Here is a 26962-nt window from a genome sequence, read left to right as displayed (position 1 = left end):
TATCTGAACGTGCAACAGTGATTAGGTCACTTCTCACCTGTTAGCTGCCACCTGCCACCTGCCACATAGCAGCCAAGCTGGCCTTTCTAAAATTCAAGTCACTGATCTGCCTAAAATCTTTCTGGGTTCCTGGTGATCCTCAGGATGAAGTCTGAACATCTTTACCTGGCTCCTTCCTGGCTCTCTAAGCTCATCCTTCCTGCCTGCCTCACGCCTCCCCACTAACCTGCTCACTGAGGCCATTCCAGAGCCCCAGTCTGCCCCTAACAAGCTCACAGTGGTCCATAGCTTTCCTTCTAGCACTCATCACCATTGTGACTGCATGTTGGTTTGGGTGTGGAATTGATTGATGCCTGTCTCCCCCACAAGACCGCCAGCTCCGTGGGGCTGGGACCGCGCCTGTATTACTCATCATGAAATCCGTGCTCTGCAATGCCTGGCACATAGCAGATAGTTAGTAAATACAGATGTTTCTGCTATGATATGAGAGACGTGGTTTTACAAAACCTGCAAAATCCTAAAAATGACAGAGCTTATGAGAAAAATAGGGCTGAGGCAAACCTCTCAAGGTCTATGCAACTTTGTAACCACAGCCATTAACAGAAAACCGTAATAATCCTAATGCTCATACCTGCACAATTAAAAAAATACGTTAAATTCTTACTAAATAACCTTTCAGTAAGAACTGGAAGGGTAACTTCATGGAAGGTGGGGAAGGATGCCTTTTTGCTGCTGGGTTATGAGGGAAAGGACAAAATGCACACAGACTGAAGAGAAATAGGCAGAAAGTTCTTCCATGCCAGAACTTGTGGCCGGGCGGGATGAGAGGAGGGCAGTGGGGGGCAAACGGGCACAGGGAGAGCACTGACCCCTCCACTGCCTGCTGGGCTCAGCCGGATTAGCGTCCTCTGTGGCCAGAGACGGTTCCTTGGTGGCCCCAATATTCATGTGCTGGCAGAGTCTCGTAGGCCCGAACAGGACCTCGCCGGGGTGCAGCCTTCCCCCGTCCACAGGGAGGGGCTAAGTTTGTGTCTCAGGAGCGCAGGCCGCAGGGAACACACCACGTTTGTTGTGTGGCTGAGTGCGTCCGCGGGGCATTAATAATGTGTCGCACTGTCCGACATGGTGGGCTCACTCATCTGTCTGTCCCTCTGGACTTGGTGGCCATTCCTGAGTGACAGGGGCTGTGCCTGCCTTCTTTGTGTCTCAGGGCCTGTGGCTCATGGGCAGTCCCCGTGAGGGCCCCGGGGGTCTGATAGACCACTAGGCCTCCGCTTCTGCCCTTGAGGGACTGAGCATGTGCCCGGTGGCATGCGGGAGTTACCCCAAAACACTTGCTAGTTACCCCAAAACACTAAGCAGCCCATGAAGAGGCTTTTCATTGTTCAGGAAAAAGGAATGGGCTCTGTGTTCGTGCGGGTTCTCCAGAGAAGCACAGCAGCACATGTAGACATACATATAAGAGGGAACTTAGTATAGGAATGGGTTCCTGTGGTCATGGAGGCTGAGAAGTCCCATAATGTGCCATCTACAGGCTGAAGAGCCGGGAGAGCTGGTGGGATGGTTTAGTCCAAGTCCAAAGGCCTGAGAGCCTGGAGCTCCAATGTCTGAGGGCAGGAGAAGATGGACGTCCCAGCTTAAGAACGGAGAGAAGTGCCCTTCCGCTGCCTTTTTCTTCTCTTTTGTTCTCTGTGAGGGTGCTCAGTGGATTGGCTGGGCCCACTTGCCCTGGAGAGGGGAATCCTCTTTACTCATTGGCCGACTCAGATGCTCATCTCTTCTGGAAACGCCCTTCCAGACACACCCAGAAATCATGTTTTACCCGCTCTCTGGGCACCGCTTCGGCCAGCCAGGTGGACACGTGGAATTAGCAGTCGCTGGCTCTGAGCCTGGGCCAGAAGGGGGTGCTTGGCAGGTCGTGAGGAGGTGGCCCTGCCCGACCTGGAGGCCACGCGGATGTAGGACGTGAGGGAGGAAGGAGTCTGAGCGGGTAGTTCATTCAGCAAACATTCGTTGAACCCCTACCGTGTGTCAGGAGCTGTTCTGGCGCTGCCAGTACGTGGGTGAGCACAAGGACGACGTGAGCCCGTGTGGAACTCACGCCCTGGCGGGGGGAGCGAGACGAGAAATGGTAAAGTGATGGAGAAGTCATGTAGTGTGCTCACAGGTGATCAGTGCAGGAGGGGGTTGGGAAGGTGGGGGGTGGCAGGGGGGCGGAGGGCAGTTTGGGGAGGATGGTCAGGGAAGGTAGGAAAGGAGAGATCGGAACAAGATGGGTGGGAGGTGAGGGAGTGAGCGGGGTAAGTATCCCCCTTGCTGGGGAAGAACGTCACCTACAGAAGCAACAGCTCACTTACAGCGTTTCCCACCCTTGGTGCTACTGACGTTCAGGGCTGGGTCATTGTGGTGGGAGGGTGTCCTGCACGTAGTAGGGTGTTTAGCAGCACCCCTGGCCTAGGACCCAGCAGATGCCAGTAGCATCTCCCAATCATAACTGAAAATGTTTCCAAATAGTGCCAAATGTCCCCTGGGGTGCAAAGTCGCACTGAGCTAGAGAAGGACCCTGAGTGTCCAGCATGCTTAGGTGTCTTCAAGGGATAGCAGGTGCCAGAGTGGAGTTAAAGGGTCTGGGGGAGGGGAGGCCAGAGAGGTGGCAGGGGCAGCTGGTACTGCTGGTGGGGTTGGTCTCGGAGCAGGGGGCTTAGTAAGGACTTGGGCTTTTCTGGGAGCGAGGTGGGGTACTAGTGCAGGCTCTGAGCGGAGCGTGAGGGCCCACATCTCAGAGATGGGAAGCGCAAGGGGCAGCCCCCACCCCAACCCAAACAGAAATCTCACACCCCCAGCAGGGCAGCCCCAGACCCAGTGTCTCAGAGACCTTGTTTTGCAAACCTTTCTTCCAAGACAAAACCAGCCCTGAAGGGGACAGATTGCTTTCCATTTACACCCTTCCCTGCTGGTGCCTTCATAGTCATAATGGTATGATCAGTGTAACCAGGAATGGGGCTGTTGCTTTAAAAGGATAAATTAGTCTGACTCTTAACTCAATAATTAAAACTGTGATGGCGCTCGGCCTGCAGGGATAATGTACTATTATTATAGTCGTTTGTTTCAATTAAATGCTTACTGATTTTACAATAGCAGCTGGGCACCTGTGCACTATAGCTATTACTCTGAACAAGACATCTCAAATTTCTGGAGAAATTTGTCAGCGTGCAAGGGATCTCCCACCAAGCATGAAAGTTTATTAGAAATACTTACTGACAAGGCTTCCGGGCGAGAGGCAGGCACTGGGGAAGGCTTCCTATTGGCTTTCGTTTCTTTTCTTTTGTGCTGGCATGTTTTTTGTTTTGTTTTTTGGTTTTGTTTTTTTCCTAAAAGGAAATAATTTTCCAGTATTTGACTTCTTAAAAGCCCAAGGAAACCTCAGAGACCTGATTTTGTTGGCTGGGGAGGAACTTTCGGTGTGACTTCCCACATCATTGATTCCTGAGTGTGGTCAATGAAATAATGCCCCGCCCCCGAGAGGGCCACGTTCCAGTCCCCAGAGCCTTTGAATATGTTACCTTATTTAGCATGAAGGGTTTTGCAGATGTGATTAAGTTAAAACTCTTGACATGGGGAGATGATCCTGGATTATTTGGGTGGGCCCAGTGTTGTAATCATGAATCCTTATAAGGGGGTTGGGGAAGGAGGGTCTCCCCTGGACTAGGTGGTGTGACAATGACGCAGAGGGAGGAAAGGCCACACGATGCGGGACCACAAGCCAAGGAGTAAGGACAGTATCCATCCTAAAAAAATAATAATAAAGCAAAGAGACAGATTCTCCCCTGGAGTCTCCGGAGGAAACCACCCCTGCCAACACCCTGACTCTAGTCTGATGGGGCTGATTCTGGACTTCGGGCCTCTGGAACTATAAGGGGATGAGTTTGTGTTCTTTTTTTTTTTTTTAAGACTTTATTTTTAAGTAGTCTGTACACCCGCTGTAGGGCTCGAACCCGCAACTCTGAGATCATGAGTCACACAGTCCAATGACTGAGCCAGCCAGGCGCCCCGAGTTTGCGTTCTTTTAAGCCACCAAGTTTGAGGTAATTTGTTAGAACAGCGATAGGAAGCAACAGCTCGGGCTTTCTGTGCGTCTCAGAGTCCTGAGACTCTTGTTAGCGTCCCCAGACGACTTTCTCCAGGCAGGTTCTGCCACGGATCACAGGACTCCCTGGCGGCTGGCAGTACGCAGACCTGGGTGCTGAGGTTCCTCGGCTCAAAGCCTGTGGCCATCCCCTTCGCACCTGCAGGCCCTGTCCCTGCACCTTGGTCCCCCGGTGCTGGCGTCCGATGCTGCTTTATCCTCGGCTCCCACTCCTCCCAACAATCCACGGCTGTGCCAGACCCTGTGTGGATGCATCTCGGCCTCCCCCCTCAGACTGTGCGCTCCGGATGGGGTGCTCTTTTAGTCCGCTCTTTGTCTCCTGCACCTACCCCAGGGGCCCGGACACAGCAGCCCTCAGGGCATGTTTATTGAATGAATGAGTGACAGAAGCAGGCTTGGGACCCTAGTGGACTAGAGAAGTCCAATGACCACAGAGGTGGTTCTGACGAGGGCAGCTCAAGGCAGAGGCCTAGCTGAGGACCTAAGAAGGAGGCTCAAGACAGCGATGGAAGGTCAGCGTCAGGATAGGGGCTGACTACCAGGTCTCTGTGGCCGGCCCAGGCCTTCCTGATTCTAACGAGAGGCTGCAGTGCAGTCAGAGCGAGGGCCCAGATGGTAGCCAGGGCAGGTTTAGCTGAGGGACCGCGCCAGGTGCTTGTTTCCTGGGTTGGGGGCTGGACCAGAGAGTCGGCTGGAGGTGTAGTCCCTGAGGACACGAGTGTGGCAACCAGGCGGCCTGGATTTGAATCCCAGCTCTATCACTTACACTAAATGACCTGGGGCATGTTACTTCCCTTTCTGAGCCTGAGCTTTCCGAAGGGTAAGATGTTAATGATAAACACACCCTCCTCCCATGACTGCGTGAGAATTAAATACACTGACAAGGTCTGTGCCTGGCAGATGTTAACTGCCACCTGAAGGATAGTGCTTCTACCACTATTTCTGTTTACTTAACATTCAACTAAAACAGAGATTGGCGATCTATGGCCATAGGCCAATTCTGGCCCTCCACTTGCTTATGTAAATAAAGTTTTATTGGAACACAGCGATGCCCATTCATCTACATATTGTCCAAGGCTGCTTTTGTGCTACAGTGGCTGAGGCCACTGAATAGTTGCAGCTGAGGCCATCTGGCCTGCAAAGCCTAGCATATTTCATATCTGGCCCTTTATAGAAGAAGTTTGCCAACTTCTGAACTAACAAATACTAACAAATATTTGTGAAGCACTACCCATGTGCCAGGCCTTGTGCTATTTTTACTTTCATTGGAGCCACCTTCCTGGTTTCTCTCATATTCTAGAAACTTCCATTTTTCTGACCACTTCTTAGCCCAGTTGAGATCTGGTTCAACAAGTTCATAAAGAAATGAAGGAAAGGAACACCTACCATGTGCCAGGCTCTGTACGAAGTTATCTTTTCATTGGATCCTCATACCTGCCCTGTGAGAGTAGGTTCATTACCCTGAACCCATACTAGAGCCCTTAAGATCTGTGTGGCTGCTGTGAAAAGATCTCTGTCTCAGAAGACAGCCCAAATTCTGACTTTCCCACTTCCTAGCTGTGTGACCTTGGGAGAGTCACTTAACCTCTCTGAATTTCAGTGTCTTTATTTTAAAACGGGGGTGATAAGAGTGTTTGTGTTGTTCACGCTGCCCCTGGCATAGTGCCTGGCACATAGTGAGTGCTCCACTCAGTAAAATAGTAAGTATTGTTATTATCACAATTGGTACTGTCCTCTGTAGAACAGGGAGATTAGTATCTATTGGAAAGAGCCACTCTGGGGCCATGGGACAGATTGTAAAATGCTGGTCAGTGGCTTGTTAATTTTCATTTGGGGTCCGACTAGAAACTAAGGAGAAGTTTCTGGCCCCTGTGGAGCTGAGGCAGAGGCTTCAGTGAGAGCACAGAATTGAGCTGAGCCACTGTCGCTTCCAGAAAAAAAGTCCCAATTCCCCAGGCAGAGTGTGAGGCTGTGTTTAATGACACCACGTCCCTGCCTGGGAGGAAACAGGCGGAGTGTTAGTTCTGTGAATCAGCGGAAGGCGGGAAGGAGGAGGTGTGATTTCTTATTCTCCGCCCCCACCCCCCCACCCCCGCTGAGGGTGGGGGGCCCCCCTGGCACCTGGGGCTCTTCTCTCCACAGAGGCTGCAAATGGGGAATTTGTGAAAAACACCTCTGTGTTCCTGCCCCTCCGAGAATCTATTAAGCCAGGCGAATCTAATTACGTTCACAGCGATGCCTCCTTACTGTTTCCTCTGTTCATCCTTCCCTGAGAGGCTGCAGATGTGGCTCCTGATGTGTCCATATGTTTCCATGAGAGAAGCAGGAGGCTTGGTGCCTTTGGTCGCCAGACATCGCCTAAGTGCCAGCTGCGAGCTGGGCCGCCTGCCCGGGGCTGGGGAGGCACATTCCGCGTCTCTGCCCGGAAGCAGATGCTTGATGCCCACCATGCTGAGCCCTGGGAAAGCTGGGGAAAGGGGTGTGGCCAGAGGAGGGGGCAGGTGGAGAGGGAGGTCAGGGAAGGCTTCTCTGAGGAGGTGACCTTTCCGGTCAGCCAAGTCTAACCAGTGAGCCACAGGGGAAACATCTCCATTTAGAGGGAAGCCCGCATGTCCCTGGGGAGGTCTGGGAAGGATCTGGAAAAGTCAGGAAGTCAGAGGTGGTGCAGTTCTTTGTCCTTTGGCTAGGATAATGCTAGCAGGCCCTGGAGGAGCTTCTGAAAGATTCTGAGCAGGGAGGAGACCCAGTTTTCCTTGAGAGGGGTCGCTCCGGTGGCCAGCATAGCACCTGAGAGGGGGCTGGTGTCTTAATTTGGGATCCCCCTAAAATCAGACTCTGACACCAAGTTTGGGTGCAAGTATTTTGAGTGGGGGTGACCCCAGGAGGGTCAAAGGTGGAAGGGAACTGATACTGAAAGGGAAGAAAGCCAGGAAAGGGCGGGCTGGTGAGTCGTGACCCTGTGGCCACTGGAACACAGCCCCACTGCGGACCCTCTGAGGAGAGCATGGAACACAACTCAGAGTTGCCCCACTAAGGAGAGAGGGAGCCCAGGCTTTTCCACATGCTCCTGTCGCTCAGGGTCAAGGGGCACACTTCTGGGCCCTCGACTTCCGTTCTGCCCTCGGTGGAGGATGCTCTCAGGAGACAATAGACAAATAAGCAACAAAATAGAGTGTGAAATAACCATTATGAAGGAAACAGGCAGTACGATGATGCAAAATAACGGTTGTGGGTGAGGATTTTAGACAAAGTGGTCAGGGAAGGCTTCTCTGAGCAGGTGACATTCAAGTTAAGATCTGAAAGACGAGAAACCACACGCAGAGACCGAGGGGAGGAACGCTTGGGCACAGAAAGCTGAGCCTGGGCAAGGCCTCCTGCCCTTGAAGATCTGAGAGAAGGAGGCCGGGGCAAGCGAGAGAAGCAGCAGGTGGCGGGGACAGTCAGCACGACAGGCTGGAGCGTCCGACAGGGCTCCGTAATGCGCGGCCTCGAAGACGGTGGAAGGGGGAGTGGGTGGTGTTCTAAGAGGATCCGGATGCCAAGAATTTTCAGGAGGGGAGTAGCCTGATCTCCTCCGTGTGTTTTAGAGATCCTTCCTGCGAGGGCATGGGAAACAGGCCGGCGGAAGCCGGCAAGAACAGACGACGAAGCAGGAACAGAGAGCTGACAGTGTTCGGGAGGGAGAGGGGTGTGAGGGACTTAGGGTTCGCTGTAGAGGCACAGGCAGCAGAGGTGTGTCTGGGTGGGGGAGAAGGTGCAGGGAACACGGAGAAATCAAGGTTGGTGCCCCGGGGTGGGACTCGGGCCACTGCGAGGCTGACAGGCCCATTTAGTGTTCTGGAGAAACAGACGAAGGAGAATGGAGTTCGGTTTTCACCCCGTCAACGTGCTTGGGGGCGTCCAGTGAGAGGCAGCTGGGCAAGGGAGCAGAGGCCTCGGGGCCCAAGCTGGCGCTCGGGGGGGGGCGATCACCCCTTATTTCAGGATGCATTATATAGCCAGCTGGGTGGTGCGCATGCCAGCCGCCTTCCCGGACGTCCCCAAGCCCGGCACAGTCTGCCTCGACCTGATGCTTTGAAGAGCCTGGCTTCTTGTTATTAATTATTATTTGCTTTGGATCTGTTTTTAAAAAATTAAAATATTACAGATACAAATTCAGTGGCTTTGTATCTGTCTTTCTATTCCTGAGGGTTTTTTTTAAATGCTTTTACTACATTTTTGTACATCCTTAAACACTTTATAGTAATAGTTTATGTTTTAAACACGTACATAAAGGTGATATACTGCATGTATCCTTCTGAAGCTCTTTTTGCTCATTACCATTTCCGAGTCTCTCCACGTTGGCAGGTGTGGCTGGAGGTCGTTCCCCTTTAACTCTGCGCAGAATTCCATTGTGTGAACAGATCACAGATTTCACCGTTTCGCTAACTGGTAAACACTGACATGATTTCCAGTTTTTCTGGAATTTGGAAAATACTGTAATGATCATCTTTGTTATCAAATGTATATCTTTTGAAAGGTAACATCATGACTCTGGTGCAACTATAAAATGAAGATGTGTCCATTTATTTAACTCATTCCAATAATATATTACAATTGGCTCAAAGGAGAATCTGATGAATACACATAGATATCAGCAACCAAGAATGTTGCCATAAATTTTCTAATAAATACAAAACTGGTTGATATCTATAGAGCCAGAAATATAATGTTTGGAATCTTCTTTTCCACAAGGTGGGATCAGTTGTACCTCTACCAGACAACATTTTATTTGCATTTTTATGGACAAGAATCCATTGCATTCCATCTTAGTAGGATGGCTACTATAAAAAAAATTAATAAGTGTTGGCCAGGATGTGGAGAAATTGGAACCCTTGTGCACTATGGGTGGGAACGTAAAACGCAGCCACTATAGAAAACAATATGGCAGTGCCTCAAAAATTACAAATAGAATTACTGTATGACCCAGCAATTCTGTTTCCGAGTGTATACCCCAAAGAACTGAAAGCAGGGACTTGAAGAGGTAGCAGCTTTATTCACAACAGCCAAATGGTGGAAGTAACCCAAGTGCCCATCAATAGAGGAATGGACCAACAGAACGCCGTGTACACAGACAATGGAATTTTGTTCAGCCTTTGAAGGAAAGACAGTCTGGTGTAGCTACAACATGGGTGAACGTGGAGGACATTATGCTTAGTGAAATCAGCCGGTCACGAAAGAACAGATGCTGTAGGATTCCACCTACCGGAAGCACCTAGGGGAGTCCGATTCATAGACCAGTGGCCCGATTTCACAGTAGTGATATGGTGGTTGCCTGGGGCCGCAGAGAGAGAAGAATAGGAAGTTACTGTTTAATGGGTCGACCTTCAGTTTTGCAAGACAGAAAGAGCTCTGGAGATGGATGGTGGTGATGGTTGCACAGCAATGTGAGTGTCAGCGGTACACTTCCAAATGGTGAAGGTTGGGGGCGCCTGGGTGGCTCAGTCGATTAAGCATTCGACTCTTGGTTTTGGCTCAGGTCCTGATCTCATGGGTTGTGGGATCGCCTTCCCTTCCTGCTCCCCGATCATCGATTGGGGGAGTCTGAGAATTCTCTCCCTCTGCCCCTCCCCCCACTTGTGCACGCACACGTGCGCTCTCTCTCAAATAAATAAATCTTTAAAGAAGTGGTTAAGATGGTAAATTTTATGTTGTTACCACAATGAAAAAACATTTTTTTAAAGTAGGCTCCACACCCAGTGTAGAGTCCGACACGGGGCCTGAACTCATGACCCTGAGATTGAGACCTGAGCCGAAATCAAGAGTCAGACACTTAACCGACTGAGCCACTCCAGTGCCCCTACAATGAAAAAAATTTAATGATAAAAAACAAGATGTACTAATTTCAGTTTTCTACAGCTTACGAAGTTTTACAATAGCCTAGTCAAAGACAAGAGCACACGTTCCTTTTTTTTTTTTAAGATTTTATTTATTTGACAGAGAGAGAGACAGCCAGCGAGAGAGGGAACACAAGCAGGGGGAGTGGGAGAGGAAGAAGCAGGCTCCCAGCAGAGGAGCCTGGTGCAGGGCTCCATCCCAGGACCCTGGGATCACGCCCTGAGCCAAAGGCAGACGCTTAACGACTGAGCCACCCAGGCGCCCCATGGGCACACATTCCTATAGAAACAGATAACCCCAGAAGTCCACGGTCTGATGCTCAGCATTCCATCGAAAGGACAGTCGTACGCTCATTCTAATGTCTTTAAAATTTATCCTGCAGTATATATGTCTTCTTGTGCATCTGGTGAAGTTCTTTATAATAAATATCTTGGAGAAGAATTGCTGGGTTACAGGACCGCACATCTCCGGTGTACCTGGGTATTATTCCGGAAGGATTGCTTCTGGAAGCATTTACCTTACTAGCTTACGTTTCAACAGCTGCATAAATAGAAACCCAAATGGCCAGTAAGCTTACGCAAAGGTGTTCAGCCTCTAGTAATCAGGACAGTGCAAATTAGAACAACTTTGAGAACATTTCACACTTTGCAGATCTGCAAAAATTCAAAAGTCTGCCATTACCCCATGTTGGCAATACATTAAATTACAGAGTCAGGAATATCTGGTTGAAGAATTCTAAGCACGCTGCTAGGAAGGGAAAAAAAAGCAAAACACAAGTCCTAAACATAGAACCCCAAGGCCATTTTGCCCTTGAGGAAATAATGTCAGACTCTTGTTTAAGATTCAGGGAAGGAAGAGTGTGTACATGTTGAAATGGAAGAGGGATGTTTAGAGAAGAGATTTTAAAACCTTCTACTCTTTATTTTCTTGAGCGTTAAGTTTTTTCCAGCTTTATTGAAATATTACTAATAGTTAACGTGTGTAATTTTAAAGTCTACAACATGATGATTTGATGCAAGAGTATCTTTTGTGCAATTATTATTACAGTAAGGTTAGTTACCACCTCCATCCCCTCACATATTACCTTTGTGTCTGTGTGTGTGTGTTCGGTGATAATTTTTAAGATCTACATTCTAAATAGCTTCCACGGGTATAATAGGTATTGTTCATTAGAATCCCCACGCTGTACGTTAGATCCCCAGGACTTACTCATCCTGCAGTTAGAAGTTTGTACCCTTTGACTGCCGTCAGCATTTTCCCCAGCCCCTGGCCTTGGAAACCACCATTGTCTCTCTCTTTGAGTTTGGCTTTTTTAGGGCCCCACATGAGTGAGAGCCTACAGTCTTTGTCTTTCTCTGACTTATGTCATTTGATAATGCCTTCCAGGCCCATCCATACTGTGCAAAAGGCAGAATTTCCTTCTTTTTTATGGTCGAATAACAGTGTATACATGTACCCCATTTTCTCTATCCATTCATCAGTTCAAAGACACGAGGTTGTTTCCATGTCTTGGCTATGGTAAATAATGCAGTGAATGTGGGGACACACATAGCTCTTCAAGGAAGAGCTTTCATTCCTTTTGGATCAATACCCAGGAGTGGTATGGCTGGATCCCACGGTAGCTCTGTTTTTAATTTCTTCAGGAACCTCCAGACTGTTTTCCATAGTGGCTGCTCCAGTTTACGTTCTCACCAACAGCACACAAGGTCCCCCTTTTTCACAGCCTTGCCAACGCTTGGATCTCTTAACTTTTTTTTTTTTTTAAGTAGTCTCCACGCCCAGCATCTCTTATCTTTTTGATAATAGCCATTCAAACAGATGAGAGATGGTATCGCGTTGTGGTTTTGATTTGCATTTCCCTGATGCTGAGTGCTGTTGAGCACCTTTTCCTGAACCTGTTGGCCACTTGTATGGCTTCAAAATATTATTCAAGTTCTTTGTCCATTTTTTAATCGAATTGTTTGTAAAATCTTTTACTCTTTGAAGCAGTGCACTTGAAGTCTGTTTCTTGGGTTTCTTTATGATTACTATAATAATAAAATACATATTTCATGAAAAGTAAGAGCTCAGAACCAAAATCTACCCATACGCTACTTACGAGATGAACACTTAAAGTGGCGAAGAACAATAGGAAAACGGAAAAACAGAGAGAGAAACGGATCACAGGTGAAGTCAGATCTAAGATGAAAGCATTAATTGAGGTGAAGAAGTTTTTTTTTTTTTAATAAGAAGGAGAAGCCATCATGAAAATATAGCATTCTGGAACATTTCTAGGAATGAAACGTCACATCAATATATAGGAAGAAACCTGTTTAAATTCTATAAAGAAACTGAGGGGAACACGGGAGCAGTGGGAGCTGCTTTAACTCATTTTTCTTGAGATCTCACAGCTGAAGTAGTCAAAACAGTTTACTGAATAGACCCATAGAGAAACGTGTATATTACAGCATCAATACACTTTCAGATGCACAGGAACATTTTACAAAAGATGATCGTACCCTGAGCCATAATGAAAACCCCAATACCAAAAAGATAAAATTCTAGGAATCATGGTTTCTGACCATAATAACCAAAGGATACATTAAATAAAGGCTCTCCTCCAAATAATTTCAGGTAAAAAAATAAAATCTTCAATGGTAGAATATTTTTTAAAATATTTATATGATGCAGTTAAAATGGTCCTCATTGGGGGGAAAATCATAGTTTGGAGCAGGGGTTCTCAACTTCAGCACAATTGACATTTTGGGATGCATAATACCTTGTTGTGTAAATGGGGTGTGTGTAGCAGGCATTCTACACATTGTAGGACATTCAGCAGCACCCCTGAGCTCTGTCCACTAGATGCTTGTAACACCACCTCCACACACACACCAGTTGTGAAAGCCGGAAACGTCTCTAGACATTGCCAGGTTTCTCAGCAAATGGTCCCTGTTTGAACCTCTGCCCTAGATACTAATATTATTAGAAAAGAAAATGTGAAAGTATAAATAAATTATTTAATTTGAAAGCTACATAAAAAGCCACCGGTGATTACTGAGGTCAACATTCATAGAAAAGCGAAATTTAATTATCACAAAACTTATCAAATTGATTTTTTTAAATATAAGAACTGGTTCTTTGGGTAGATAGTTAAAACATATAAACCTTTGAGAAGTAAAGTTTTAAAAAGCAACATGCATTCACGATATTGCACTTGGAAATTTAACTACAAAAAGCATAGAAGCAAGTTAAAAATATGGTAATATTGTCCTAGGGATATACTATTAGTGCTAAAATCTAGATGAAGTAGACAGTTTAAGAAGTATATATTTATGTAACTAACTTATATATGTAACTCAAGAAAGTATGGGAACCAAAATAGCCGTGGAAAATATTATGAAAATCAGTCTTTCAAAAAGCACATAGCACAAATGCCAGCATTTGCAAAAGATAACCCCCCCAAAAAAATGGAAGCGAAAAGAAACCTAAAAGAGAAAGTTCCTCAGAACTGAGGACACACCAGACAAATTCAAACAAATACATATCCACGCAAGGGTGGCGATGTTCAGATGAGACTCCACTGAATTAAAGGCAAAAAGGGAGACTCTTTATAATAATATTAACATTCAACCCATAATGAAGACGTAACTGGCAGTTTTCTTTTTGCAATAAAAACCAACATCAAATTCCCCAAACAAAGCACTTTGAGTGTTGCAGGAAGATTGTGATGGAGGCAGAAAAGTTGCAGGCAACTTAGACGTGCTAAAAAAGGTGAGGAAGGGGGGCGCCTGGGTGGCACAGCGGTTAAGCGTCTGCCTTCGGCTCAGGGCGTGATCCCGGCGTTCTGGGATCGAGCCCCACATCAGGCTCCTCCGCTATGAGCCTGCTTCTTCCTCTCCCACTCCCCCTGCTTGTGTTCCCTCTCTCGCTGACTGTCTCTGTCTCTGTCGAATAAATAAATAAAATCTTAAAAAAAAAAAAAAGTGAGGAAGGAATCAAACTCATCCCACGTGGCCACTAATGGAACAGGTTAGTCTGCACACAAGCTCGAAAGCTCGCGCTGTTCCTGAGGGCTGTGGCACAAAGCCGAAGGATAAACCTACCTCGATCCCAAAGAAACCGTACCAAAGTCTCACAAGTGCAAGTAGTACAGACTGTCCTTTGATCACTTGTTACTAGAAATTAGTAGCAAAGGGAAAAGAAACAAACAAAACCACGAACCTCCTAGAAATTTCAAAACTTTCTTTTTCCAAAACGTTTTTTAAACAACTCTTGGATGAAAGAAAATAAAAACTGAAATAGACGCACAGAAAAGAACATGAACGAAAATCTTACATGGTGAAGTCTGTGAGAAATGTCAAAGGCATGCCCAGAGGCAACTTCATGGCATTACACGTATTTCTAAACATTGAGAATGGAAATGATGAATTGGAAATGTGACCAAAATGGGGGTGGTGGTGGAAACAACAGTCACGCATCTTCTAGAATCAGAAGATGTAATTAATAAAGATACAGATGAATAGATATTAAGGAATTAGAAGACAGAGAAGTGATAAACGAATTTGAAATTTGCTTCTTTTGAGGAGGCTCAAACCTCCCACATAATGAAATGGGAAAATCCATGAGCTTGCCTCATGAGGAAAACAGCTTCTCGGTGTTAGCATTAACAAAGGGAAAATGAACACAGATGCAAAAGCAATAAAAATAATCATAAGAGTGTGCAGATTGGTATGCCTCGCTCCACAGTGTGTGTGTGTGTATTTAAGATACTTAGGTGAAAAGGACACACTGTCCCACATACGTGTTTAGTGCGGGCACTGCCTGTAGGAAAAATCAGTAGCTTTCTTATATTCCCAAAATAACCAGTTAGAAATATCATAGGGAAGATTTAATAAGAAAATTACTGACTTAGAGGAAGAGAAGTACATAGCTTTATTAAGGGATTTACTTATTGTACGTATTTAACAAACCGTCACACAATATATGGCTTACTAGGTGCCAGGCACGTTTCGTCCTAACCAACCCTTGAAGGTAGGTTTAATTATTATCCGCATTTTTCGGAGGAAGACACTGGGGCACAGAGAGGTTAGGTAACTTAGCCAGAGTCACCCAGCTTATAAGTGGCCGAAACAGGCTTCAAAACGCAGTCGGCTTCAAGCCTCTGTGTTCTTTGCTGCCGGACCCCACAGTGAATAAATGAAGAGACACACCGTGTCCCAGGAGGGAAGATTCGATGTCATTGAATGATCAATTCGCTGCTGGCCTGAGCTCTCTAGCAAGGGCTGCACCGCTGACCGTCTGTCCAGGGTGAATCTCAACAGAAGGCAAGCAGTCAAGGAGGCCGCGCCCAGGTGCCCGGAATCTCGCAGGGGTCGGAGTAGAAGGGCCACACTCACCCGGGCCTGGGGAAGCGCAGCTCACAGTGGAGCTGGCCACCCTTCTCATCCGCCTGCACCTCGTCTGAGCCCCGCCATGCAGACGCGATGGTGGCGGGCAGGTCCTCTCTGACTCGCCGTGCCCTGTTCTCCTCTCTTAGATCCAGGAGATGGTCCACTCGGAGGTCGCTGCCTACGACTCGGGCCGGCCGGGGCCCCTGCTGGGCCGCCCGGCGATGCTGGCCAGCCACATGAGTGCCCTCAGCCAGTCCCAGCTCATCTCTCAGATGGGCATCCGGAGCAGCATCGCCCACAGCTCCCCGTCACCCCCGGGGAGCAAGTCAGCCACGCCCTCCCCCTCCAGTTCAACCCAGGAGGAGGAATCAGAAGCGCATTTCAAGGTAGGTAGGGTGGCCACACAGGGCCGTAAGATGCCCTCCCGTCAGCAGGTGGGTGGGCCCTGCGTGGAAATGGGCATCACCCGCCTTGAGACCAGACCGGAGGAGTAGCACCATATCCTTTGCTGGCAGACGCAGAGGAAGGAAATCAGCAGGTAGAACAGGGCCCGCCGGCTGGAGCCCCCGGTCAGTGGGGATGGTCTGGCTCAGAATTGGGGATTTCTGGCCGCAGCTGCTAGATTTGCGGCGCGTCCTTGCCACGCTGTGCCCCTCCGCTCCCGTGGCCTTGTGTATGAAGCAGAGACAACGCTCACCAATGGCCAGGGGGCAGATGAGAGAATCCCGTGAAAACGTGGTGAAGTCTTAGTCCTCAGTGGCCACGGGGTCATTTCAGTGACATCGATGGCATCGGCGAGATCCTCAGGGTCACGTCTTATGGCCACTTGGGCCTTTCAGGAGAAGGTATTCTGACAAAGCCGTGGGGCCCAGCAAAGGATATCTGGGCAGCACGGAAACTGAACCCCCCACCCCGGGGACTTGCCCCCCCCCGCCAGCATCCCTGGAGTCATGGGTGATCCTGCCTCTGAAGAACACGTCAGGGGTGAGGGGTCACCAGTTGTCCAGGCTTGTCCTTCCTTGCACCGACAAATCTCACTGGCTCTTGGAAGGCATCCTGTCCTACCGGGGCGGAAAACAGAGGCCGGGGAGGCCAGGGATGGCAGCGCTCACTGGCACTGTCCCAGTGAGCCTGTGGCAGAATCTAAATTTGATCCCCCAACGCCCTCCTCCCTTTCTTCTTTCTAAGGGCTCTCACCCCTTTCCACACGGTGGCCCTGCAGACACCTGGGGCAGTGACCATGGCGCCCGCGCCACCTGGCAGGGACCCTGACTGCCTGGGCTGGGTGGGTGCCCCTGGATCCCGCCCAGCTTCATCCCTAGGATAACTTGGTCTCCACAGTAGGCCAGGCAGGAGCCGTTTTTATTTTATTTTTTATTTAACGGACGCTGTTGGGGCTGAATACTGTTCTAAGCACATAACGAGCATTAACCCGTGGGATCCTCATGACGGCCCTGTGTGGTCGAGACCTGTCCTCTCCGATTGACAGATGGGAAAACCAAGGCCCCAGAGAGCTTATGTCAGTCTGGCTGCAGAGAGGACAGATGCAGCATGGCTACACGGAGGCCCGAACCTGGCCCAGCGGCCCGCTGCTTCCTGTCCTTTCCTGGTGTCACCTTCATCCACTTGGCGCAGAGACTGACAGTCTTCACTGCAGGGTCCAGGGCCTTTGACCAAAGTTCCTGGTCCCTGTGTGGCCTGAGGGTCCTACCGGTGACCCACGGAGTCTGGCAAGCATCCCTACACGGTTCCCATCCCGCAAACCCCGAGCTGCACGCTCACAGGATTGCGGTCCTGCTTCCGAGGCCGGCGTCCAGAGCGAGGCCGCACCCACCGGGTCACATAACCTCTTTCCCGTCCAGCCATTTCACGGGGCCCCGGGCACTAAGCCCCCTGCCCCAAGTCACACACCTGAAAATTGGTGGAAGACACCGATCTTTTGTGGTTAAGGATCAACTTTGGGGATTATTTGTGATCACAAGAAGGGAGAACGGTTAAGAAAAATTGATGTAGTCAAAACTTGGAAATAGGGCCCAGCACAGGGCTGTGCACACTTTCCGTGGCGTACCACACACTGTCTACAGGCTATGCGGGAACCCCAGATTCTCTAGGAGAACATACCGTTGTTGTGAGGCATTACTCATGATCCGTTAGGGGATTTTATGCTCTGCAAAGGTAGATGTTACCTTGGGAAAGAAGTGGCAGAGAGGTAAACAATTTTTGTGTGATTGATTATAAGGCAAATTAATTTTTCCCTGTAGAGATGCAAACGACTTCTGCCCGGGAGGAAAGATTAAAAGCCCTAAACGTGATCGTTTCATCACTCTGTAGGGCAGTTTCTCTCGTATTTCTTTGAATCAGCTTTGCCACCAGGCTGATTTTCATTCATGAGTTAAACCAACACCCCAGGGTTCCTAGCTCCTACCCTGGACGGGTGTGGGTGTGTGTGCGCGCGCGCGTGTCCTTTGCATTCCTCACCCAGGGAGCAGTGAGCGTGACAGTGTGGCCCACGCTGCCAAGCTGGAGCCCAGCTGGTGGCCAGCCCACCATTGGCTTCACGTGCGCAGAGACGGACTGGCAGGTGCTGGGGCTGCTGAGGAAGGTCCCTTCCACCTCAGGCTGGGGTGCGGACCCTGTGGTGGGAGGCCCTTGGCGTCTCTGCTTTTCTGACTCCTCTCACCTGTGCAGATGTCGGGAGAGAAGAGACCTTCAACTGACCCAGGAAAAAAGACCAAGAACCCAAAGAAGAAGAAGAAGAAGGACCCCAACGAGCCACAGAAGCCTGTGTCCGCCTATGCGCTCTTCTTCAGAGACACTCAGGCTGCCATCAAGGGACAGAACCCCAGTGCCACCTTCGGGGACGTGTCCAAAATCGTGGCCTCCATGTGGGACAGCTTGGGGGAGGAGCAGAAGCAGGTGAGTCTGTCCCTTTCAGGGCCCTGCCCTGGGGCTTTGAGGTCCTGGAGCCAGTGACAGACTTGGAATGTCTGAAATCAGGAAAAGCCTCCTGCAGAGGTCTCTCCTAGACTCAGTTTGCCCATCTGTAAGCTGGGAGGCTAGAGCCCTTCCCAGTCTGCTGTTTGCCAGCTGCGTTCACTAGGGACATAACTGTTCTGATTCCTGCTTCCTCTTCTGTAAGTCTGTCTTGTCCCTCCAACCGTGCCAGCCTGGAGTCCAGGCCAGAGCTTCCTCTCCCACTGAGCGTGCGCACCCGGCCCCTCTCAAGGGCGTCCAGGGGGAACAGGGAGCAGAAAACCAGCTCAGAGGCAAATGCCAGCTACCGATTGCGGGACCTCCGGCTGATCACCTGACCTCTCCCCAATGTTGCCCATGTCTTGGATTTTTCAGGCCTACAAGAGAAAGACCGAAGCGGCAAAGAAGGAATATCTGAAGGCTCTGGCGGCCTACAGGGCTAGCCTTGTCTCCAAGGTAACACCCTGGGCCATCGGCCCAGCCCCTGATAAGCGGGGCACCGAGGCCCACAGGAATGGTCAACACCGTAGTTCCTGGAAAGGACGGATAAGCGCAGTGGGGTCACTTGTCCCATACACCTGCTGTGTGCCACGCTCATGCCGGGCACTTTACGTGCATTTCGTTTCATTTAATTCTTCCAACAAGAACCCAGCATTCAGTGGGGTTAAGCAGCTTGCTTGAAATGATGAGCCTAGGGGCATTGTCTGGAAGCTGTCACAGAGCACACGGCATGTGGGTCAGGCCACAAAGGACCAAGCAGGGAGGGCGGTCCAAGTTGAGGGAGCAGCACGTACAAAGGCGTAGAGGCCGGAGAGGCGCATAGAGGATGGCCCAGCTGGATGAGGCCGACCTCATGGGCCAGACTGAGGAGCCCGGGCTTCCTCACGGGCGGGGGAACCCCAGGAATTAATGCAGGAGGTGGTTGGATGGTCAGAGCCAAGTGCACTGAGGACCTGGGATTACCTCTGCTTAGCCCGTAGCTCCCCGCCAAGGGGCCAGCGAGCCAGCTAGGGACCCTGTCAGCGGGTTGCAGACCCAGCTGGAATCACGGCCCACGTTCCGGCTTATCCGTCTTCTCCAGAGTGCCCGGTGTCTGTCTCCTTGCAGGGCTCCCCGGAGCAGAGTGAGACCAAGGGCACTCAGGCCAACCCGCCAGCCAAAATGCTGCCACCCAAGCAGCCCATGTATGCCGTGCCGGGCCTGGCCTCCTTCCTGACGCCGTCGGACCTGCAGGCCTTCCGCAGCGGGGCCTCTCCCGCCAGCCTGGCCCGGACGCTGGGCTCCAAGTCCCTGCTGCCAGGCCTCAGCGCGTCCCCGCCGCCGCCACCCTCCTTCCCGCTCAGCCCCCCACTGCACCAGCAGCTGCCACTGCCACCCCACGCCCAGGGCGCCCTCCTCAGTCCGCCTGTTAGCATGTCTCCAGCCCCCCAGGCTCCGGTCCTGCCCACTCCCATGGCACTGCAGGTGCAGCTGGCTATGAGCCCCTCACCTCCAGGGCCACAGGTAAGCAGGGCGCAGTGGGGACATGCTCTTCAGGACTCTCTTGGGGAAGGCAGGGAGCCCGGGATTTCAGATACCGGCCCCGGCCCTCACCAGCAGCGTCACCTCGGCCTCGGCACCCTACCTCTCTGAGCCTCGGTCACCACATCCGGGAAATGGGTCTAGCCTGAGATGTACTGGCTGCAGTGAACAGTTGACAAGTTCCCAGACAGAGTCTTCAGAGTCTTAGGCTCTCCCAGGCCCTCCTCCTCTTATCCCCTGTCCAGTTCTGCTCTCTGGCCCACGGGGCTGAGGCCATGCAGCTTCTGCCAGATCAGCCCCAAGCCCTGGCTCTCCCCAGAGCCTTGGAGGCCTGACCCCACTGACTGTTCCACAGACGCTGTTACAAGACTCGCGTGGCTCAGCACTCCATTTTACAGACTGGGAAACTGAGGCTGGAAAAGGAAAGGCCCTTGAAAGCAGAGCCCTTCACCCCCCAGATGCAGCTAGAAGGGTTCAGTTTTCCAAAAGGTGCTCTGCTAGGGAGAAGGAAGAAGCGTTCCAGGAGGAGAGAGAGGCAGAGGGGAGGCTTTGTAGAAGCCAGAGGAAGTGTGTCCGTGAACTCCCGCGGGTGCGTAGAGTTCCCGCCCCCACTTGCTGTCTGCGCCGTGCACCCCCCATCTCTCCCTTGCTCACCCGCCTCCTTACCCCTTGGCAGGACTTCCCTCACATCTCCGAGTTCCCCGGCGGTTCGGGACCGCGTTCACCTGGCCCGTCCAACCCCCCGAGCAGCGGCGGAGACTGGGACAGCAGTTACCCCAGTGCGGAGTGTGGCGTCAGCACGTGCAGGTGGGTCCTCCCCGCGGCGTCCACTGCTGCTGAAGAGGGGGCACGGGCCGCCCAGGGATGGGGAGAGGCGAGGCCCCGCGGGTCACGGTGGCCCGGTGACCGTGCCTCATGGCTGCTGGCTGCCTGCCATCTTCATGAGAAGACGCAGAACAAGGCGAGACCCCAGGAGGACTCAGCAGGTCTGAGGCCAAGGTTCCGCTTGGGGAAGGGCCCCGCTTCAGTCTGGCTGTCTCTCCTGCCATCCTGGCTTTCTCACAAGCGCTGCCTTGTGACACTCATGGATGGGTCATCCGCCTTCGGTCAGGCTCCCTAGAACCAGAGCCTGGGCAGCAGGGTTTGGGCGCCCTTGATGATGTTGAGGGAGGGCTTGCGGGGAGAAAGGGAGGCAGGGTGGCGGGCCAGGGCCAGGGGAGGAGGCAGCGAGAGTGCGCTCTCAGCCAGAGACTCGCTTTGGTCTGATTGCACCAGGAGCTCCGGTGCACAAAGGGCACCACGGACTGGGTCCCACCTTGAGGTTAGGGCTTTTTGTCCCCGTGTCAGTCAGCCACGGGCTGTGGGCTGCCCCGGGGACTGTAGCCGCTAGACGAGGCAGCTCTCGTCCCACCGAGGGCAGCTCTCTGGAACAGAGGCAGCTGGCAGGACAGGAAAGGGGATCTGCGGGAGTCACCCCCGGCGTCCACTGCACCCTAGGAGAAGGGCGAACGAGCCAACACCAGGAGTCACACACCTTACTGGGACCCCCACTGCTACAGCCCAGCACCCCCTCTAGCACGCCACCCCCCAGGCCACTTGGCCTCTCCCTGGCCCTTACGTGGACCTCAATCTCCGGACCCCCCTCCCCCATCCTGCACTCTTAGCCTCTTAGCCCTTCAGCGCCATGCCTGCTGCCCTTCCTCTCGAAGGTCTTCCTGCTCCAAGAGACAGTGACCTCTCATGTCAGCCAGCAGAAGAGGAAAATGGGGTGGAGAGGGCACCCAATTCTTTACCCGCCAACCCTGACTCCCATCCCCCTGGCAAGAACCAATCCCATGGCCACCCCTGCGGTCTGTGGTCCCAGCAGCGGCTCCACACCCTGGAGAGTGATGTGTGGGGGACAGGCGGCCGTCTCTGCACCATGCTCCAGCTGCTCCTAGCCCCGGCTGTTGGCCTTTCTGCTCCTCACCGAGCCAAGCCCTCCAGTGAGCCAGTAGACATGGCATGTGCTCCACGGCTGATGGCCCGGGGCCCGGTGACAGAGTCTACCTGGGCGGGCAGCTCAGCTCAGCCGGAATCTCCTTCCCCACCCCCGGCAGGTGCAGACCCTCCCACCTCCCCACTCCTGCTGCAGGCTCCCTTCCCGAAGTCAGAGTGTGGGGGTGGGGGACTCTTTAATGGACATTATGGAACGTGTCCAAGCTTCCCGCCAACATGGAGGGCAGACCACAGCAGTGCCCTACTTTACTTAATTTTTTTAAACGGAGGGAGAAGTGGCATATTAGTTGCAAGCATACGACATACCGCTCCGCAGGAGGCTGGTGTGTGCTGGGGACTGACCACCACCATGAGTCTAGCCACCATCCGTGGCCACTCACTTACAAATGGTTTTCTTGTCCTGTGAGAACTTTTAAGATCTACTCTCTTAGCACTTTCAAATACAGAAACTTACAAAATACAGTATTATTAACTGTGCTCCCCACGCTGTACATGGCATCCCCAAGTTTTATTCATCCTACAACTGGAAGTTTATGCTCTTTGACCCTACACCCGTTTTACCTACCCCCACCCCCAGCGGCCCCCATTCTGTTCCACCTGTGAGCTTGGTCTGGGATTTGTTTAGATTCCGCATGGAAGTGAGATCATCCAATACTCAGACTCCTCTTCCTTGGACTTATTTCACTTGGCATGATGCCCTCAAGGTCCCCCAGGCTCTTGATGAGCGAGCCTCCTATTTTAAAACACAAGAGGCACCTGCCCTCCTCTGATTCTAATGACTAAGAAGGACCCGAGAGCCATGGTGGTGTTGGGACCGGCTTCTCTGAAGGACAGAGGTGCTACGGCCACCTTCTCCCAGCCCGGAGGACCCAGTGGTCCCCAGCCGGGGTTCCAGGAGGGGAGTCTGGTTCAGCTGGTGGCCCATCTGTCGGGGAGGGACCTGCGCGTGCTCCACTCGTTCTCAGAGGGGCAGCGCCCGTCCAGGGTGGGGGTGACGGCTAGCGAGCAGATGGCCTGGCGCCCCCTAGGTCCGGCTGGGGTCCCACGGCTCTGACAGCCCCTCCTCTCTCTCCAGCCTGCTCCCCAGGGATAAATCGCTCTACCTCACCTAATCCCGCCTCCCCTCTCCTCCCTGAGGCTTGCTGGAGGGGCACTGCTCAGAGCCTGAAGGGCCCACAGCAGAAGGGAAGCCTGGGCAGGAAGCAGGATGACCGGGAAGAGAGCAGTGACACAGCGACGACGCCCCAGGGCCAAGTCTCTTCCTCGACCTCCCACCAGACCCTGCAGAGGCGCCGCCCGCCGCCCGCCCACAGCACCTGCGGGAACCTTCTGCCCCCCACCTGCCTACTCCAGGGCTACTGTGGACCCCGCTCCTCGCCCTGCACACCGTACTCTGTGTCTGGACGTCCGGCCCCAGCCCAAGCTCCCGGGGGCTGCCCCCGGAAGGGCCGCCTTCCAACCGAATCCCACCCCCAGACGCATGGGCCCGGGCCGCCCGGCCGAGGACGTGCAAATGCGGTTTTACAGTGTGAACAAAGATCACCAAACCTCTCAACCGTTGGCTCCGTGTAAGTAGTTGACTACGTGTGTTAGAACGTGCTGCAGACATCGACGGGATGATTCTGTGGGGGAGGGGAGTAGTTTCCTTTAAGGTGAAAAGCATTTTATATGACCCCTTAGCACCTATTTCTTTTTAAATTTTCTCTGGAGGGAGACGTGCACAAAAGCAGCTGCCTATCCGTCTCCCCCCCTCCCCCCCCCCCCCCCCCCCCCCCCCCCGTCACAGCGAGAGCTGGGCCACTCAGAGCCACGCTTGGAGACGTTGCGCTTTTTTTTTTTTTAACCCTGTTTCCATCTATTTAAAATTGCCAGCAACAACTTTTGTCTATTTATGAAGCAAAGTTGAGAACAGAAATGCAGTTTATCATAACGTGTGTGATTTTCGGGTTTGGTTTGGGTTTTGGTTCTTAAAGTTGTTTGCGGCTGTTTCCTGGCCCTGGCAAGTGTCCGTCCCGGTGCCCAGTGCTTCTCTCAGTTTCTTTATAATAAAACTTCTGAAAAGTTGACAATCCGTCTGTCTCTTCGTGCGCTTGGTAAGCCAGACCCAGGCCTTCCGGCGTGGATTTGGTGGCAGGTCTGTCAACTGACAGAGCCCTTGACGTCAGTGGGATTCGAGGCAAGCCTCACCTGTCATGTACTCCCCCAGAGGGTCTGCGTGGACAGCGGGCCCCCCGCCGGCCTCAGTGTGGTCACCTCCAGAAGTAGGAGGACAATGGCGCCGACACGCTCTGTCCTGGTGATGAGCAGGGGTTATGGGCACAGAGCGCTGGGCGTGCAGGGGGCAGGCTCCCTGTCTGCTGGAGGTGAGAGGTGGGTTCAGGGAGCCCTGGGCAGGGGGTGGGGGGCTTCTTCACACCTGAATGTAAGGGGGCAGCCCAGACAAGGGACTCTAACCCAGATTTCCCAACAGATGTCAGGTGGTGACACTTAACAACAACAAAAGTAATAATTATGTGACAATTTAACTGTATCTGGAAAAATAACAGTTTCTTGGTATGGAGGAGCTTTCGGGAGCTGCCCCTGTTGGGCCTCGTGACATGGCTGTTTTGGGGTGGAGGTCAGTGACCCAGACGGAGGAGCCTCCCCCCCTCCCCTGTCGGCTCTCAGGGCCTCTCCCTCTGTGATCTCGAAACCTCCCTTCTCCCAGAAAACAGCCCCAGGGCTGGCGCGCAGTCTCACTGTGCGCAGTTTCCTCACTGGAGGGCATTTTGTAATCCACTTTGGAAAAAGAAAAAAGAAAACCAGACCAACAACAAAAACAACATGCTGCCCGTAGCATCACTGCAATGTGAAGCATAAATATTTCATGTGGTTACAATTTCCTTTCCTGCGCAGAGCTTGTCAGTAACACGGTGATGACTTAGTTTAATATTCGACTCCTGCTTCTACATGTGAGAAAACAGCATCCTTGGGATCCATGCGGACAACCCAAAATAATGAGCGCCAGGCTCTCAGGTTCTCGCCTCCAAGCAGAGGCCCCGCCAGCCCCCCACTGCCTCTGCAGGTGTCCGTGTGCACTCAGAGCGCCCAAGCCGATTCTAAATGCCCTGCTTGCTGGTGTCAGGGGTTGTGGCACCCCCAAGCTGCCAAGGCCAGTCTGTGGTCTGGACCCGCCACACTTCGAGGCCTCCTGTTGTGGCCTAGACCCTAGAGCCGTGATCCCGGCACTGGAAGGATCGGCAGCCCCCGCAGCCCATCCCGCTGTCCACAGAGCCAGCCCTTCCGGGGCCCACACGCCTGCTTCAGATCCCTCCACCCCGCACCTCCTCGCACAGACACACTGGAATCGCAGCAGAGGCACGGCCTGGGCAAGGGCCCAGCCTCCACACCCCAGGAGGAAGAGGGGGCTGGTCCCAAGATGGTCCGGCGCTAATCGCTCCCTGGAGGGCCCACAGGAACTTCCACATTAGATTGGAAGATGGGCAACACCGCACGGAAGCGCCTTCCGATTACTCTTACGAGGACACCGAGCTGAAATTCCAGGTGTTCGTTCCGCAAGAACGCAGCCAGGTGAGCAGTTCCTCTCTGCCGCACCCGAGCACGGCGACGCTGGGGAGTCTTACGCAGATCCCACCCCTAGGAGCTTAGGTCCAGCTGGGGAGGCAGAGAAGGAAATCGGGGATATTTAGTTATAAAATTATAACTTTATAAGTTATAAAAATATAAAATTATACTCTGTGACAAGTCTGCAAGGAGGGGAGGGGCCAGGAGAATGCAGAAGAGGGGCCCCCAGCCTAACCAGGGGCCCCAAAGCCTTCTGGCGTGAGGCGATGTTAGGCTGTGCCCGTCCAGTGAGCGGGACTGAGCTGGAGGACTGACGTGTGGTTCCAGAGCGCCGTGCTTTCGTGGTTCGGGACCCCAGACGCTGTGGCTCCGTGATGGTGAAGCTTATCCAGAATTCGGGGCGCATTCTCCCTGGAAGGAGCTGGGGCGGAGCCCACACAGCTGCGCGGGGGTCTCTGAGTCGGGAACAGGGCAGCTGTCCTCAGGCTGAAGGTGAACCGCACGCGTGTTCTCAAACCCTTGACCTCCGCAGCCCGGTCCTGGGTCTGGGCCCACCCAGGCTCCCTGTGCGCTGAGGGGGGGGGGGGGGGGGGCGCAGCAGTGCGTGTCTGGGCGTACTGTGTGGTGTGCGTGTGGAGGTGGTGCGAGAGTGGGTCATGTGCCCGTGTGTGTCCTGGGGGGGGGGCGGTGAGGTGTGCACGTGTGGTGGGCTTGTATCTGCGTGTAGTGAGCACGCGTGCATGCGTGTGCTGCGCGTCTACACGTGCGTGTCTATGCCGGGGTGCACGGTGCGCACAAGACAGATGTGATGTGCATGCCGGGTGTGCGTGTGCAGCTGGTGTGCATGTGGGAGAGGACACATGTGCACCGTGCCCAAAACATAGGCACACACACACCACACCCACACCACACACACACACACACACACACACACACAGGTGCACACAGTGCACAATGCATAGCCCAGGGGCAGGCACAGCATACGCATCACATACCACACGCATGCAATACCCACCCCTAACCGGATGCAATGTGCATACACATGCTCAATGACATGCCACACACACACGCGCGTGCACACATACCTCACACACAGGCACAGTACATTCACACACACAAGCCCACCACGCATACGCACACAGCCTCCCTTCACCCCCCACTAGACACAGAAGTGCATCCTGCGTACACACCACCATGGCATGCACACGCACGAGACCACACAACTGCGCATGCTCACGCACGGCCCGTGCGTCCATTAACATAGGAATGAAATGTTCCCAAAAGTTTGAAAGAATTCACATGCAAAAAATCTGACATGCAATTATAAGTTCTGGGGCTTTTAAAAAATTGCCCAACACATCAGTTATTACGAAGCTCTGCTCCCTAAATTGCCCCAAAGGAATAACCCCAAACCCACTGCTGTGGAAGGGCAGTCGCTTCGAGGACGGGGTGGGGCTCAGGGCACAGCCTGCCTGGAGAATGTGGAGCCGCTGCCTGCGCCCCCTTCCTCTCC

At 52.3% G+C, this 26962-nt stretch overlaps 1 protein-coding gene across 2 annotated transcripts in view; it reads left to right on the top strand.

Moving 5' to 3' along the window:
* TOX2 (TOX high mobility group box family member 2) overlaps positions 1-23611 on the top strand; it is a 128292-nt gene extending 104681 nt beyond the window's left edge. The window contains exons 4-9 of one of the 2 annotated variants that reach the window (XM_026503538.4): positions 15540-15779; positions 18082-18309; positions 18742-18822; positions 19474-19869; positions 20564-20694; positions 22961-23611. In XM_026503538.4, coding sequence (XP_026359323.3) covers positions 15540-15779; positions 18082-18309; positions 18742-18822; positions 19474-19869; positions 20564-20694; positions 22961-22997 — 1113 coding nt within the window. In that variant the 3' untranslated portion in view covers positions 22998-23611. Of the gene's footprint in view, positions 1-15539; positions 15780-18081; positions 18310-18741; positions 18823-19473; positions 19870-20563; positions 21022-22960 lie in introns of those variants that run through there. The other variant, XM_057312513.1, reaches the window with a different exon arrangement.
* Positions 23612-26962: the final 3351 nt, after the last annotated feature.

This window comes from Ursus arctos, unplaced genomic scaffold (assembly GCF_023065955.2).
Source record: "Ursus arctos isolate Adak ecotype North America unplaced genomic scaffold, UrsArc2.0 scaffold_16, whole genome shotgun sequence".
NCBI classification, from domain to species: Eukaryota; Metazoa; Chordata; class Mammalia; order Carnivora; family Ursidae; genus Ursus; species Ursus arctos.
The sequence above is the reverse complement of the archived record's forward strand: the minus strand, read 5'-3'. Positions and strand labels throughout refer to the sequence as shown.